At 38.2% G+C, this 14,525-nt stretch overlaps 1 protein-coding gene across 1 annotated transcript in view; it reads left to right on the top strand.

The window, feature by feature from the left end:
* NEK7 (NIMA related kinase 7) overlaps positions 1 to 14,525 on the top strand; it is a gene marked incomplete at its 3' end in the record, with an annotated part of 66,557 nt that overhangs the window by 20,460 nt on the left and 31,572 nt on the right. Inside the window, exons 4-5 of the mRNA XM_080622641.1 lie at positions 8,384 to 8,446; positions 8,982 to 9,092. Of these exons, the coding sequence (XP_080478767.1) occupies positions 8,384 to 8,446; positions 8,982 to 9,092 (174 nt within the window). The remainder of the gene's footprint in view (positions 1 to 8,383; positions 8,447 to 8,981; positions 9,093 to 14,525) is intronic.

Below are 14,525 nucleotides of genomic sequence, written 5' to 3'. Positions count from 1 at the left end.
TGGGAAAACTGCCAGATATATACTACTTCAAAAGCTGAAATATATTCTAAGAACTTTGATCAACAGTCTTAAAACATTAGGCTAATTCTTCCTTCATTTTCAGTGTGTGAGAAACCAAAAAGGTCAAATGTGACTTGAAATACATGTCAATTAAGGTGGATGTGGAATGCCTGGCTACTGGAAGAAAGTCATAAAGTCCAGCCATTCACTGTTAACTATGAAATTTTTATAACTGTGCTTGCATTAAGAATACAGAGGCATTGTAGCATGTGTACTTCTAACAGTATTTAAGAAGTCTTTATGTATAGCTGTATTCTTGCATCGGCTTTCCCAATTTGACAAATGATTTTTTTCAGCTCGTGATGGAGACATTGTGCTGTCCATATACACATGATAGGTTCTACAGCAGAAAAGCTTTCTTGTTTAATTTGTGTGTAATAAACTTCTAAGAATATACTTGGTGGTTGGTAGGAAATAGAGAGTTGCGGCTCTCCCATATAGCTTTAACCTGATACTGTTCTGATTGTCTGAAGGTATCCAACATGCTACTGGTCTTCCATTGAATGTTATTGCCCAGTGCATGTCAAGAGCAGCTATGTTCTGTGATCTGTAAAACCACTTTCCCTATGAAGGCTGGATGTATGTGGGAGTCTATTATCTGAATGGCAAGTGAGATTTGGATGACTTGTAAGGGAAGAAATTCCTAAGTGTACGATGAAATATTACCCGGCATTCAAAAGGGTTGTGGCAGTGCTGAGTGTTTGGCACAGCTGTTTTAGCTTGCATAGTTAACATCTAAAGCTGTTCCACTTGGATGGAAGACTATCTTAATTGTTACTGTGCTTCTGTGACTTCCCTAAGATTTCCTAGAAATGTTTTTGTAAGATACAGTCACCATGCTTAATTTCACTATAAAATTTGTTTTCATAGATGTCTTTTGGTGACAAGCAATTGCTTTTTGGAGGAGTTTGTGTGGGCCTGTTCTATGATAGTGTTTCTTGCTTTTAATTTCAATCATGTTTTCTTTATTTCAAATTAAAATATTGCCTTTCCTGATGCCTCATTAGTGGAAGCTCAGCATGGACAAAACAGGAGGAATGCTTCTTTCTGTCATGAGGGAGAGGCTCTATTCTCTGTTTTAGACCCATGCATGGATAATTTTTCCACATCTCCATGTAGAGACAGTGTCTCTAAATGCTGTATTTTGTGTTAAATAACATAACTGAGATCTGAACTTTAATCTACTTTCCCATTTTCTGACCTTTCTCATCTTTACATGCTTTCTTCTCTGATCTTGCAAGTTGTGTCCATTCCACCCCTCCCTGTTTCATTTTCTTGGCTGGGTTGGGTGTATAGCTGTTCTCTTTATGCCTGTTTGGTCAGTGGTTCACCGTGTTTTGTCTCTGCCTTCAAAGGCTGCTGTGACTTAGAATTCTTCGGTTGCCCTCTCTTTAAGAGTTACTGGATCTCAGGCCATTACTTTTTCCAAAAGGATTGCCAATTTTGAGTTCTTATGAAGCTTTCCAACAAGAACGCTTATTTTCTGCTATTAAAATTTTATTTGGCTGAAATATGTACAATATTGATAAATGTTATATTAATGTGTACAAAATGTATGTTTGTGGAAGTAAATGTGAGCAGAAGCAAGTGGCAGTAAGATGCTGTTGGAGAAAGGACAAGCAGATGGTGACAGAAACCGCTCTTTCTGAATTTGTAGTTGCTGCTGAGTCCAGATGACATGAAGTAGTAGCATTCTTGATTTGGTTTCCGATAGGATATGTAGCAGTGTGAAAACTATTTAATTTGCAGTCCCTTTCTAGTAAGCAGAATAAACAGAATAGTACATTGGGTCTTCTCATCTTACCCTTCGTGCTTCATCCTTCCATGTGTGGCTTGCTTTGTTGTAATTAGGGAAGTGGTGTTTATAATAATTAGGTTCTTTCTTTTTGCATGTTTTCTGAGATGCTGTTGGAATATTACCTAAATGAAATGAGAATTAAAAACCAAATATTCATTACTTCACTTTCACTAATTCTAACCCACACTTTTGAGTCAAAGAAACATCAGGATAGATCAGCCACAGATAATCTATGAACACAGCAGTATAAATTTAAATTGCTTCTTGCTAAGTTTCCTAATGTGTTAAGTCTGGGGTCCAAACTATACTGAAAGATCATGCCAGAGGAAGAAGCAATACGGCTTTACTACTGTGCCCCTAGGTAACCCTTGCAACAGAACTATCAATAAGACCCTGAGGTATGGGATGGCAGCGTGGGCCGTGAGTGCTCCCATAGTCACTTCCAAGGGGGAGGTAGCAACTGCTGGCTACTGGATTAAACACTCACAAAGCGTTGTTAAAGAGCAGAAGAGTTGTAAATATCTAAAGTTGGGGCTGTAAGGCTGTATGAGTTCACTCTATGGGCTATTTTTTAAGAAAACCTTAGCTACTCAAAGTGTATGAAACTGTGTATTTCAAAGAATTCCAAATTCATTACATTTCTTTCTTACATCATTCCACCTTTCTTTCCCTTTCATTCTGGAATTGTAGGCCTCTGTTAGAGATTCAGACAAGAAATCCTTTTATCTAGCACTTACATTCATTATTCATTGTGCATTGTCAATGGATTGCTATTTCAGGCCTGAATTAGAGATAATTAATCTTAGGAAAGCCCTTGTAATTTCACACTTTATGAAGCCCAATTGCCTCAGCACAGTAATGCTGTGGTGGCAAAATACTCTAACATTCATTGTTGCTGTTCAGTATGGTATCTTTTACAATTTATGTGCAGTCAAGTCTTTATTTTGCTTACTTGTCTGCAGGCTTATGTTACAGCAGTCATACTTGTGTTTTGCTTTGGAAATGCTTTTTGGTATTTTTATTTTATACAGGATTTCAAACAAATAGATAAAATTCATATTTAAATGGTGAGGTTAGAAAGATCTTTATCTTTTTCAATGCAGAAAAGGAAAACTTGGAAAAGTGATGGACTTCAGAGCAAGAGGAATCGAGTAGATTTCCAACTGGGCATGTTACTTCAGATGATGAGTTAAGTTTGTAGCTGGTAATTAATCAGATACAGCCTACACTTAGAAGCTAAGGCCTGCTGTTTTCCATCTGATGGTTAAATCTAAACCTTTTTGCTCTGCAGATAGCTTTCCTCGAGCTCTAGTTGCGTGTGTGAGCATGTACGTAGGAACTTTACTCAGGAAGTTAATTTCATGTATTGCAATCTCTTTGTTTAGTTTACATGGCTGAACAGGGACAGTTCCTGCTCTGCATCTTACGATAGCTTAGAAACTATTCTAAAAATACCAGTATCTCTTGACAGTACTTACATCTGACATTTCTAGAATGCTGAAATAATAAAGTTGTAACCTATGCTCACATGAATGTACTGGAGAAGTGATTCAATGCAAAGTTGCTAGAGAGATCCCTTCATTGCGTAGCACACAGGGGAATATTTTGGAATAAGTATCTATATATACTTGTCCTTCTCTGCCTTCATATGATATTGATTGTGGTAGGAGATGAAAAACTGAGAGCTAAAATGGACTTTTTCTTTCACTTAGCGTTCTTGCTAAGTGGAAAAAACTATGGCTAAGGGCTTTAAAAATGCTCTCAAGTCTCTTCAGCTGTATTTTCCTAATTGTTTTCAGGAATTTCACAGTAATTGCTAACTAAAGTATAGTGCTTACCACGAGATTTTTTTTGATTACACTCTTCATGAAAAAAGGCACATCATAAACATATTTACTCAATTTGTTGCTTATTATCAGATTTTCCACAGCAAGCATAGTTCATTTGTAGAAATGTTTATGGTAGTCCTTGAAAACAGAAGTTGGGGGGAAATAATTACAATTTTAAATAAGTGTATTACACTGTGCAGTTTGTGCTGACTAGAGAAACACACCTCCAACCTGAATTACTCTGTGATCCTGACCTCGTGTGGAGTCAAGAATTAGTATTTATTGTCAGTCTAATTAATGCCCTAGCAGTCTAATCAAAATGCAGCAGTATTTATTGATAGCCATTTACAGTGATGCTAATCCTTGTAGTCTAATTACTGCTAATTTCCAATAATTGATGTATGGAGCATCATCTCGTGAGCTCTGCTGGCAGGAGGATGCTGGTGGTGGCTCTACATTGGATTATTCTGGGTGCTCTCAAGCAGTGAGTTGCTGATGCTTTGTGCTGATCCAAAAGCTTACAGATGTTAATCGCTCTGGTTTTGTTAGAGCTTTGTTGTGTCTGCTATAATTTCCTTAAGACTGAGCAGCTGCACAAAGCTGAGCTGAGTCTAAGAGCAAGTTAGGCAGAAATCATTTGACTGTAATGACTTTGCAGTTAAGTCACTCAGCTGCAAGGCATATGATGCTACAGTTAAAACCAGATGCAGAAAATAAGTGCAGGCCAAGAAAAGTCCAGACAAAAGGTTGCCAGTCCTTAGGCAGTTGGTTTCTGTGTCAGTCTGAGGTCTGAGGCCTGCTAACAACAATGGCAGTAGTCTTTACAGGGTGGGAGATGGATAAATCTGTGTGCAGCACTCGTGCTAGGGAGGGGGGAGCATAAGCTGACCTTTCATCTTGGCTTGCTGAGTAATAGTAGCTGACGACGGAATTAGTCTGCTTGCAATGCTATGAGCTGTTACAGTTGTAATGGAGGTACTGACATCCTTCATATTGTTACATCAATAGCCAGCCGACAGGAAACCACAAGCAAAGGACGGCTCCTGCACCATCGTCTGGTCCCCGGCAGCTCCTGCAAAACAAGCTGAGCGCTGCCAGGTGCCATGTGTAATTTTGACATGCACTTGAAAGGATGTTCTTAAAATCTTTCACTGCAGCTTCTATTTTTCAGTGTGAGACGTTCTTCAGTGTTGAGTCATCTTCTGGTGATGAAGCACGGAGGTTTTCTCGTTGCGTTTACAGTAGCTTCCTTGTGTGAGCTGACACGGCTTATTACACCAGGGGCCTCTGATCTGAACTGCAGCCGTTTGGCAAAGTGGAAAGATAATCTATTCAGAAAGAAAATCTCTGCAAGCTGTTTGAATCTGGTATGGCAGGGCAGCAGCTCTTCAGAGGCCATGACTGGGTGGTTTTTGGTGGGTTTTGTGGTGCAGTTGTTTTTGTTTGGTTTTGCTTGGGGTTTTTTGGGGTTGTTGTGTGTGGTTCTCCCCAACCTTATTGTTGGAGGAGGTTAATATCTGTGAAACTGAAATTCTGGGAAATGCTGTTTGTAGTCTTTTGAGGTTAGATCTGGGCCAAAATTTAATGGAGAACCTCAAGAACGATATACAGTAAATGTTCAGATTGTGAGGATTAAATAAGACTCGCTTTTTCTGTCTTGCTTTATTTTAGTCAGGTAACATTTCAAATGTCACAGCTTCAGCTAAAGTGAGTAACTTTACCACTACGCTGTATGAAGTGTAGCAAAAGTATAGGGAGTCATGTTCATAAAACTTAAGTCTGTCCTTTTACGAGAGCAGCTACTTAGTGTAGTCTACTCTGGGCTGTTTAATAACAAATTAGAAGTACTGGGAATAGTAGCCAGAATACACAAACATAATTTCGTCTTTCTTTTGTGTGCCTTAATCCTAAATCCTTCACAGTCTTGAGTCTAGGGTTTTGTTTTTGTTGTGTCGTTATTCCTTTATGAGAGGTATCAGTTTATGTCCCTATTGGAAGCATAGCTTAGACAAAAACTTGCTTGCAAAATTTGCTTGTTTAGGTGTGTAGGGAAATACTCCTGCTATAGTTATGTTGATTTGCTTCTTGGCATGCTGGAACAGTTGTTAACAGGTGCAAGCTGCCCTGCGTTTTCACACAGTGAAGCTCTTTTGGTTTTGAATCTTGAAATTGTGCTCTGGTTAATTTCTCGAAGTGTTACAAGTAGATAATCTGTGGGCAATTTTCAGTCTAGGTTTCTGTCTGCAGCTTTGATTAGATTCTACAGTGTGTTTGGAGTTCTTTGTCTGTAACATTTATAAGGAATATTCTTATCTGGCTATTATCTAGAACTTAGCAGAAGTGTGAAGCTTCAAGACATGCCCCTACACTTGACACTTTTTCCCCTGCTCCCCTGTACACACCTTCATTGACTGTTTTTGGGAGAGGGGATATACAATTTTCCATTTGCCTGGTCTCTTAGATTACAGGGAAAGTCAGTTTCAGTCTGATGCCTTCCAAGTACTTCCTCAGTTAATGTGCTGCTTCTCATATCTAGAACTTTCCTAAGTGTTTCCTGATAAAAATTCATTACAGTCCTTCATGACTGTACCAAACACTAGGACTTTAATCTATTGTCAGAAAGGTTAAAGAGCAATGTTTTATTATTCTTTTTGTTCAGAGTTGAGGTCTATAACAGATGCAGTCTACTTCACCTCCATCACTAAGTTTCCCAACCTTAATTCATAAACATTTCTGTCATTTCCATCAGTGTTACTGACCTTTTAATACTTGTAATTTCATATATAGCACTAACTTTTTTCTCCTATTACATCTGAAATTGCTTTCTTTCTCAGTGTTAGCATTCCTTTCTTGTGACTTACCCTGTTGTGCTTCTCAGGCTTAAGTGTTTATGTCACCTACAGTCTTCTCCTTGAATAATTGCTTCTAGCTTAGTCTGTTTACTTCCCATCATCCTGGTGCTAATATACCAGTAGTGGTGGGATGGTTTATTCCCTTTCTTTCTTGGTAAATAGCTTTGTTTTCTTTCTTTCCTCGTCCCCCTTTTCTTCTTACTATTTACAAGCTTGGCATTTCAATTTTTGACTTAGAGCTGTCTTTCTGTCACAAAGTGAATCTTGTATCCAGTCCAGGCTGTTTTTTCTTATGCCAGCTTTGAAGACAGAAGATTGGATATCTGAAGGGAAGTAGTGGCTAGCCAAGAGCACTTGTGTGTTCTGTAAGGACTGTGCTCCATGCATGAAATCCCTAGACCTTGACTTTGAGGAGAACGACAAACTTACTGTGCATAGAAAATGAAGATGAGGTTTAGCAGATCATATGTGGACTTCCTGATTTGTTTGATCTTCTTTGGGGGAGGGTCACATGGGCAGTCAGTTTAAGAGGTGACCTCTTTGCAGACATTGAGTACTCGGTGCTGCGAATCCTTATTTTTGTTTCTGGGGTTGGTGGGAAGATATGAAATGGAAGTTGTCAGCTGCTGAGCTTTTAATCATTTTGAGCTGGTGGAACCAGGTACCAATGATCTTCACAGCACATAATACATCTTTTACTTGAGACTATCTTAGAAAGAAATGTGCATTGAAAAGATACAACTGGAAAAAATAATCTCATAAATGTAATGGCAATTACTAAAACTCACAGTACATGTCTCTTCTCTTGAAATGGGTATCTTGAAATGCAATGGTATGCAGACCACACAGGACTTGATGAGGGTTTGTTTTGTTTCTGAATAAATAAATCTTAAAATAAAGTAATTTCAAATGACAGGAGAAGATTTCCTTGAAAGAGTAACGTTTTGGTCATTTCTAAGGGAATTAGTTGGTGGCAGTATGTGAAGATATGCATCTGAGCAAGTGAGGTGGGAAGGGAACCCAAAGGTGGTAAGAAAAGGGAGTAAGAATAGACAGTATATAAAATATAGATTTGTAGAATGTGAACAAGGACTAATGGCAGGAAAAAATTACTCCAAACATAAAATGAAATTAGTGGAATGTAGCACGGTTAACTGGAGGAGGCAAAAATGAGATACATTGCAAAGTAATTTGGAGCAGATGGAAGGCAGAAAAAAATGAAGAGCAGAGATATCCAACTGTAAAAGGCTGTAAAAGTCAAGGTGACAGATGAGGGCTTAGAAAAAAGTGCAGTGGTAAACAAATTACAGAACCCAAGTCACTTTGCTTGCTGAAGGGAAGGAAATGGGAGAGAAAGAATTGGAGGTGACAGTGCAATTTTGATCCTGAGAGAGGTGAGTGAAAATATGCATTATTTAGAATAGAAAAGGAAGACTGCAGCAAGAGACCAGAGAAAAAAGGTATGCTCAGTAACTAAAAAGAATCAGTTTGTGATAATGGTGTGGCAGGAATGGGAGAGATTGCTGAGATTTGGATTAAAAACAACCTGAAGGAAATGTGCTGAATTACTGCTGTGTGTTTGAACAGATATGCAGAGGTGGCAATTAGTCATTGGGAAACTTGTGCTTACAATGAACTTGTTTCCTATCAGGGGGCTAAAAGAATTGATATAGCAGTAAATCAGTACATCAGAGCATTAGGGGTATTTCTTATTGCAATGGTATGTCTTGCCAACGCTATGCATAACTTGGATTGCTTTATGGATGCTATGGAATAATGATAATGATTGTTCAATTTGCTGTATTTTTATCACTTAATAAAAACGTCTTATCTCTTGTGCATAGATATTTGATTTAATGGATGCCAAAGCCCGTGCTGACTGCATCAAAGAAATAGATCTTCTTAAGGTAAAAGATTTGTTTAAAAATGTGTGGCCATCATATAAGTACATTGTTTTTCATAGACATACTGGAGGTGTCCACTTGTAGAGTTTTGATACCTTCCAGTTAAGGAATTTTGTAACATTTATAGCTTTAAAAGTTAACATTGTGAAGTAAGTCCTTTAGAAAAAATGGGTAACTCTTAAAGTAGAAGTTTCTGCTAAACCCCACAGTGTTGTAAATAACTGTGTTCTGTGTACAGTAAAGTACTGATTTTAAAAGTTGGCTTTGCATTTCAGGTAACAGTTAAGCATACTATTGAATAGATACATTGAAGCAAAATCCTTCTAAAATTGCAACTTCAGTCATGATGTTGACTCTAAAATGCCATCATGTTCTTGCAAAAATACTTGTCTGTAAATGATTCTCATAAACATCCGCTTTTTGTGTCACACTGAAATACATTGAAGGGGGGGTTGTTTGCCTAAGTGAGAATATTTGTTTTGTCAGATGATAAGAAATGCTCTACAGTAAAATGTGCATTATTATTCTGCTTTCTTAGCAACTGAATCATCCAAATGTAATTAAATATTATGCCTCATTCATTGAAGACAATGAACTGAACATAGTGTTGGAATTAGCAGATGCTGGAGATCTTTCTAGAATGATAAAGGTAGGTGTTAACTTGAAAAAAATTAGAGCCTGTAGTGTTCAACTTCCTTGGATTGTCATTCTGTGTGCTCAACACTGGGTGCGATGCAGTGAAAATGTCAGGAACTGTGGAGAAAAGTGGAGTGTTTAAACTGACTTTTATGTGTCCCCAGTGTTGATGCTTATGTAAGTATTTTTTAACACTGTTGCCCAGAATGTAAGTGCAGATAGGGACATAAGTAGACCAAAACTGTATCATTGCTGGGGAGAAGGGAAAAAACCCCCCAGAAGAAACCAAAAAGCCCTGAACAAACAACAAGAAAACCCATCCAAAAAAACCCCAAAACTTGTAAGGAAAAGCACTGTCACTGCCATTTAAATCAATGCATTTTGACTGCCTTCCTGATTCTCAGCACAGCTATGTTTTGTCTTCCAATATTCTATTCTCTTTAATGATAGTGAAAGCAGAGAAGGGCTGGCTTCATAAGGTAGAAGTTTCTTCTAGATCTTGAACTTCCAACTGCTAACCACTTTAGCAACAAAGATTAAAATGAAAAGATCTGCATCATTTTATAGGTCTAGTTGAATATTTCTTTATCTTGAGACTAACAAACATTCTGAAGATTTATTTCCTATTTGGTTGAAGTCACATGCAGTGAACTTAAACAAAATGTGGTTGTGCATTATGGGTTAATTGCTTTCTTTTATAGTTCTTAAGTGTCTGTGTTCTAGTTAATTGTGAAAATTTATCCAAGTGCCGGTGTATAAGCTTTGTATTCTGAAACTTATACTAACTTTTAATTAGCTGTGTCATCTTTGTTTGTCATCTGACAACTACTGCTCCCTTTCTCTACCCTTTTTGCACTGGGTCTTGGTGTCTTGGTTTAACTATGTCCCTTTGGTGTACTTCTCTGTGTTCACACCAACATTATTGTTGTCAGTGAAGTGTAACTCTGGGAACAAATGATGCCAGTCAATTAGCATTCACTCAGCAACAGCCAGGCACAGGATGGAGTTACGCTGTTTTGCTTAGGACCTACATGGATGGAGAATGTTAATTTCTTCATTAATGACTTTCATACTGATTGGTTTTTTTGGGTTTTTTTGAGCTTTTGAAGAATATTCCCTTCTAGATTGATAATTGCAAGGCAGGACAGTAAAAATTTGGTTTGTAACAGGTTGACAGCATTCTGTTAATATTTATATCCAAATCTGATATTTTTCTCCATCTCATGAATTATTAATTCTGTGGGCTTACATTTCATAAAACATAAAGGAAGGTTTGTCTTTTCTTTTGAATGTTCAGTTTTGACACAACAGTTATTAATGTGAGTACTGTGTGACAGATTGCCTTATGACATGTCTGGTCTTATGACCCATTGAAGCTTTTTCCTTTTTCCTCTGCTTTCTTGGGTTTTTTCCTCTGCATTTTTCTTTTCTTTTTTTATGTTCCCCCTTTTAAATCCAATGTGTAAATAATGGCTTCTTCAGTGCAGTTGGCCTCACTGTCCAAGTCAGTGGGTATTTCTTACAGCCTCAATCTTGGAGGCACTTTGTGATTGTCCTCTTAACACAGGGATCATGTTTAATGTAGCGAACTTAGATTGCTGTTTGATGTTAATGACAGCCTATCAGGCTATTATTAAATATGTATGAGGTGTCACAATACACTCTGTCTTCGTGCTGCTGGTGGAGGAAATGGCTTGGTAGACTGCTTGGATGGTATGATTTTAAATGTGGGGCCTATCAGTTATATTGCATTTTGTAAAGAAGTATTCTAAAAATTGCCTGAAAATAAATGATATGTGGTGGTTTGGAAACTTCCTAGCAGAATGGCTGTATGTCCCACTACTAAGACAAGTAACTTTGTTGTGTTGTTAGAACAAACCAACCAACCATGCTATGGCTTATAGCATTCTTGCTAGAACGCTGTTCTAAGTTTGGTGGAAGATGCTGAGGTATCCCCAGAGGAATATTTGGATGCCAGGCTTGTTCGTGATTTGTAGAAAACATCAATCATGCTTTTGAAATTGTAGATGACCATAGCTTGAGTGACGCTGAAACCAATGTTAATGTGAGGGAAAACTACTTAACTAGTTTACTTAGGTATTTGTTATTATGTTATTGGCACCTCAGAGAATGCTTACAAAGCCGCTGTGCCTCACAGTGCACCTTAATGAATTCTTTAGTTCTTTCCTTAATGAACCACATCCTTGCTGCCCGTCTTTTGTACCATCCCTCTTGTTACCTGTGAATAATACTTTCTTTGTCCCTATTGAGTAGACAGCTGAGGAAAATCACTTGGTGCTTTCATATGGATTCTAACAAAATTCATAGAATCTGTTGATTTAAAAAAAGAAGGGAAGAAAAAGCAGCTGTGCATTGGCATTTACAAACCTCTGATTTCATTCTGTCTCATGCATTCTGTGTCTTTATGTATGTGCATACACAGTTTGAATTCATTTTACTTTAATGTTTTTTTTTCATTGTCTCTGTCACAGGGAGATATTTCAGTATAGCCTCCATTTTGCAGAAGTGAGGGGATCCCACATTGAGGATTCCTTATCTCACAGTTTTTAATGGTCTGGTAGAATTCTTGGGCATGGCACGTCAGGAATAGTGAATGGGAAACATGATCAGTGAGGGGGAAATACTTGCATTTGAATTGCAGTTGGTTTTGCACTAGAATATGTGCCTCAGTACTGTGTAAATGATGTGTGGGGATGGTAAAAGAAGGAAAAATTCTTGATTTTCTGTATCTGTGGCTGCTGAATCCTATTGCATCAAAGATTTTACAAGTAAATGGTTAGTAACTGTTCTGCTAGTTCCCTGTTGCTCATGGCCTGTTTGCTGGAGTCTGTGGTCTCTGCTGTGGACCATAGTGATAGTACGTGGCTACTAAGTTTGAGGGTTGTTCATGAAAAGTCCTGTTGTTACCTTGTAATACCACCTCCTTTTGCAATACAAAAATGTATTGAAATTGAAAGGTAGGTTTGAGGCTTCGTCCTTTTTCCTATTAGGTGTGGTTCACCACCACAGAGCAAAAATTGTTCTGTAATAAGCAGATGATTCAGTAAAAAGAACTGGTTAGTGAAGTCTGTGCTGAAGATGTTGATACAAGGGAATTAGAACTGTTTTGCAGGATAATTAGCATATTATTTAAGATTAAATATGAAGTTACTAGGCTCATAAGAAAGGGTGTTATCGACACGAAAATGTGATGTTTTTTTTGTCTTAATCAGCAATGAACTTCTAGATCTGTTGAATTTCTGCAGATGTATTTTTCTGGCAAATAATCTTAGCAACGCAAAACCCTGCACATTTTAAAGTGAGTATGGCATGCAGATCTTAAAAGTAATAATGTTTTCAGAACAAGCATGGAAGCTTTCATGTGAAGTCAAAAATACCTTTACAGCGCTCTCAACATAAATGGCAAATCATGTGAATTCTACAAAATGTCACCCAGCCACTTCACCTGCTCTTCAGAGAATGCTTTTTGTATGTATTTAAAAAAAGCCCCAACAAAACAACAACCCAAGCAAACCTATAAATAGCTCTATAAAATAAGACAAATACTTTAAAACGTCTCATCAATATGAAGTTCATATTGGTATCTCAGGTTTCTGTAGCTGAGAACAGTGAATTCTGTGTCCTTAAACATACTTAATTTTTATAGTACAGTTAAAATACAGGGATAGTAACTTCTTTCCAAGCAACTGGCGCAGATCTAAATTGCTTGTTGCAGTAGCTGGAGCTCTGTTTAGACTTGTTTGAAATCTCATTGATTAGCATTCTCATGTTTCACAGTGGTGGATATTTTGGGCTTCACTATGTGAAATTGCATCAGACAATTTCTCCTCTCCACATGGTCTGGGATGCAGACCCTTCCTCTTCTCCCCATGCTAAAATACATTAGCAGTGATTTTTGTTTTGGAACTTATTTGCAGTACTCCAGGGTTGACTTAACTTGCCTGTGCTGCATTATGGAACAGCCTGCCCTTTTTTAAGCGTGGAAGCAATTTTAGCTTCAGCCATTGGCAGCTTTGCCAGCCCAGGGTGCTGTTCCCGCCTGTGTGAAGCAACCATAACTGTTGCAGGATCCATGTGACTGCATCCTGAGCATGTTACTGTTTGAGGTGGCTACTGGGTAAGACAGCAGCCTTTGGGGATTTATAGACATGTTGCAATGGAGGTGGATTTGGAAGGAACATAGGGGCACTGGGTAGTTATAACAGTCTGCATTTTCTTAAGTGTTCAGTGGTGTCTGTGAGGCTGGACAGCACTGCATGGAAGGTTATTCACATCATTCTGAACTCCGGTGGTGATAAAGTGCAGGTCAGAAACTCCAGAATGAGTTGCTTTTGTGTTCCTTAGCAGTGCTGCTTGCCACGCTGTTCTTACAGCACGGCAGAGTTGGAGGGTGCACCTATTGCTACAGAAGCTACTTACTTTTTCTGTCTGCAAGCTAGCTGCACTGGATTGCTGGATGGCTAATAGCCCATGATTCACCATTCTCAGTGCAGTGAAGCTGGCCGTGTTGCTGAGAATGGAAACTTGTTTTTTCAGACTGTTTCTTTATCATACAAAACACTGATTTACAACTTTATCAGTCATAGGAGATAGTTGGCATTCATGTTTGGAAGGCTGGTGGGACAATGATGATGTCTCCAATGTAGTTTGAATAGCAGTGTTGCAGAAGCTGTATTCTGCTGTGCACACGTGTACAACGTGACAGTAACTCTGCTTGCTGTTGGGGAAGCCAAGATTGAACTAGATGATCCTAAGGTCCTTTCCAACCCTAACTATTCTATGATTCCGTGATTTAGCTGTGTGAGAATGTTTGTTAAAATACAACAATTTCATACTGAAATGCTGCATGCCAGGTGTCTGCTTGAGGGTGTATGTTTCCAAAAACATTGTATGATTTAGGAGGCTGCTGAGGAAAAATATGTTGTTGTTTTGAGATGTATGTTTATTTGTTTTTCATTCTATGTATTTATTTTAAAATATAACAACCATTGTATCTGAAATATTGAAAGCCACTTGTGCCTTGAAACAGGCTTAAAACTTGGAAAGCAGATTTTTCTTACAATAATGGCTGTGAAAACTCACCTAAAATTAAATTCTTCCAACACAAGAGTTTATATGTGCTTAAGAGAAATTGCTGGAGCATAGCAGCCAAAGTAGAGAGTTTCTGTACCTGTAGAGCTACATGAACCTCTCGCATCTCCTAGTGCTGACAGCATTGCATACTACATGAGTGACTGAGTGCTTTAACTTATAGTACAGGTGATTCAAATGGCTTTGCTTAAAATAGCTTTTTCCAGATGCTTTGGGTGGGCTGAACCTTTCCTGTCTCTCAGGGGGTATTTATTCTTTCTAGAAACACAGGGAAGGGAGTAATCTGAGATGAATGTAGAGAAGACAAAAGGCTAGGCAGCCTTCTGGCTGCGGG

The sequence above is a fragment of the Psittacula echo genome (genome assembly GCF_963264785.1).
Source record: "Psittacula echo genome assembly, chromosome: 7".
Taxonomy (NCBI): Eukaryota; Metazoa; Chordata; class Aves; order Psittaciformes; family Psittacidae; genus Psittacula; species Psittacula echo.
This window is presented reverse-complemented; position numbering and strand designations above follow the sequence as displayed.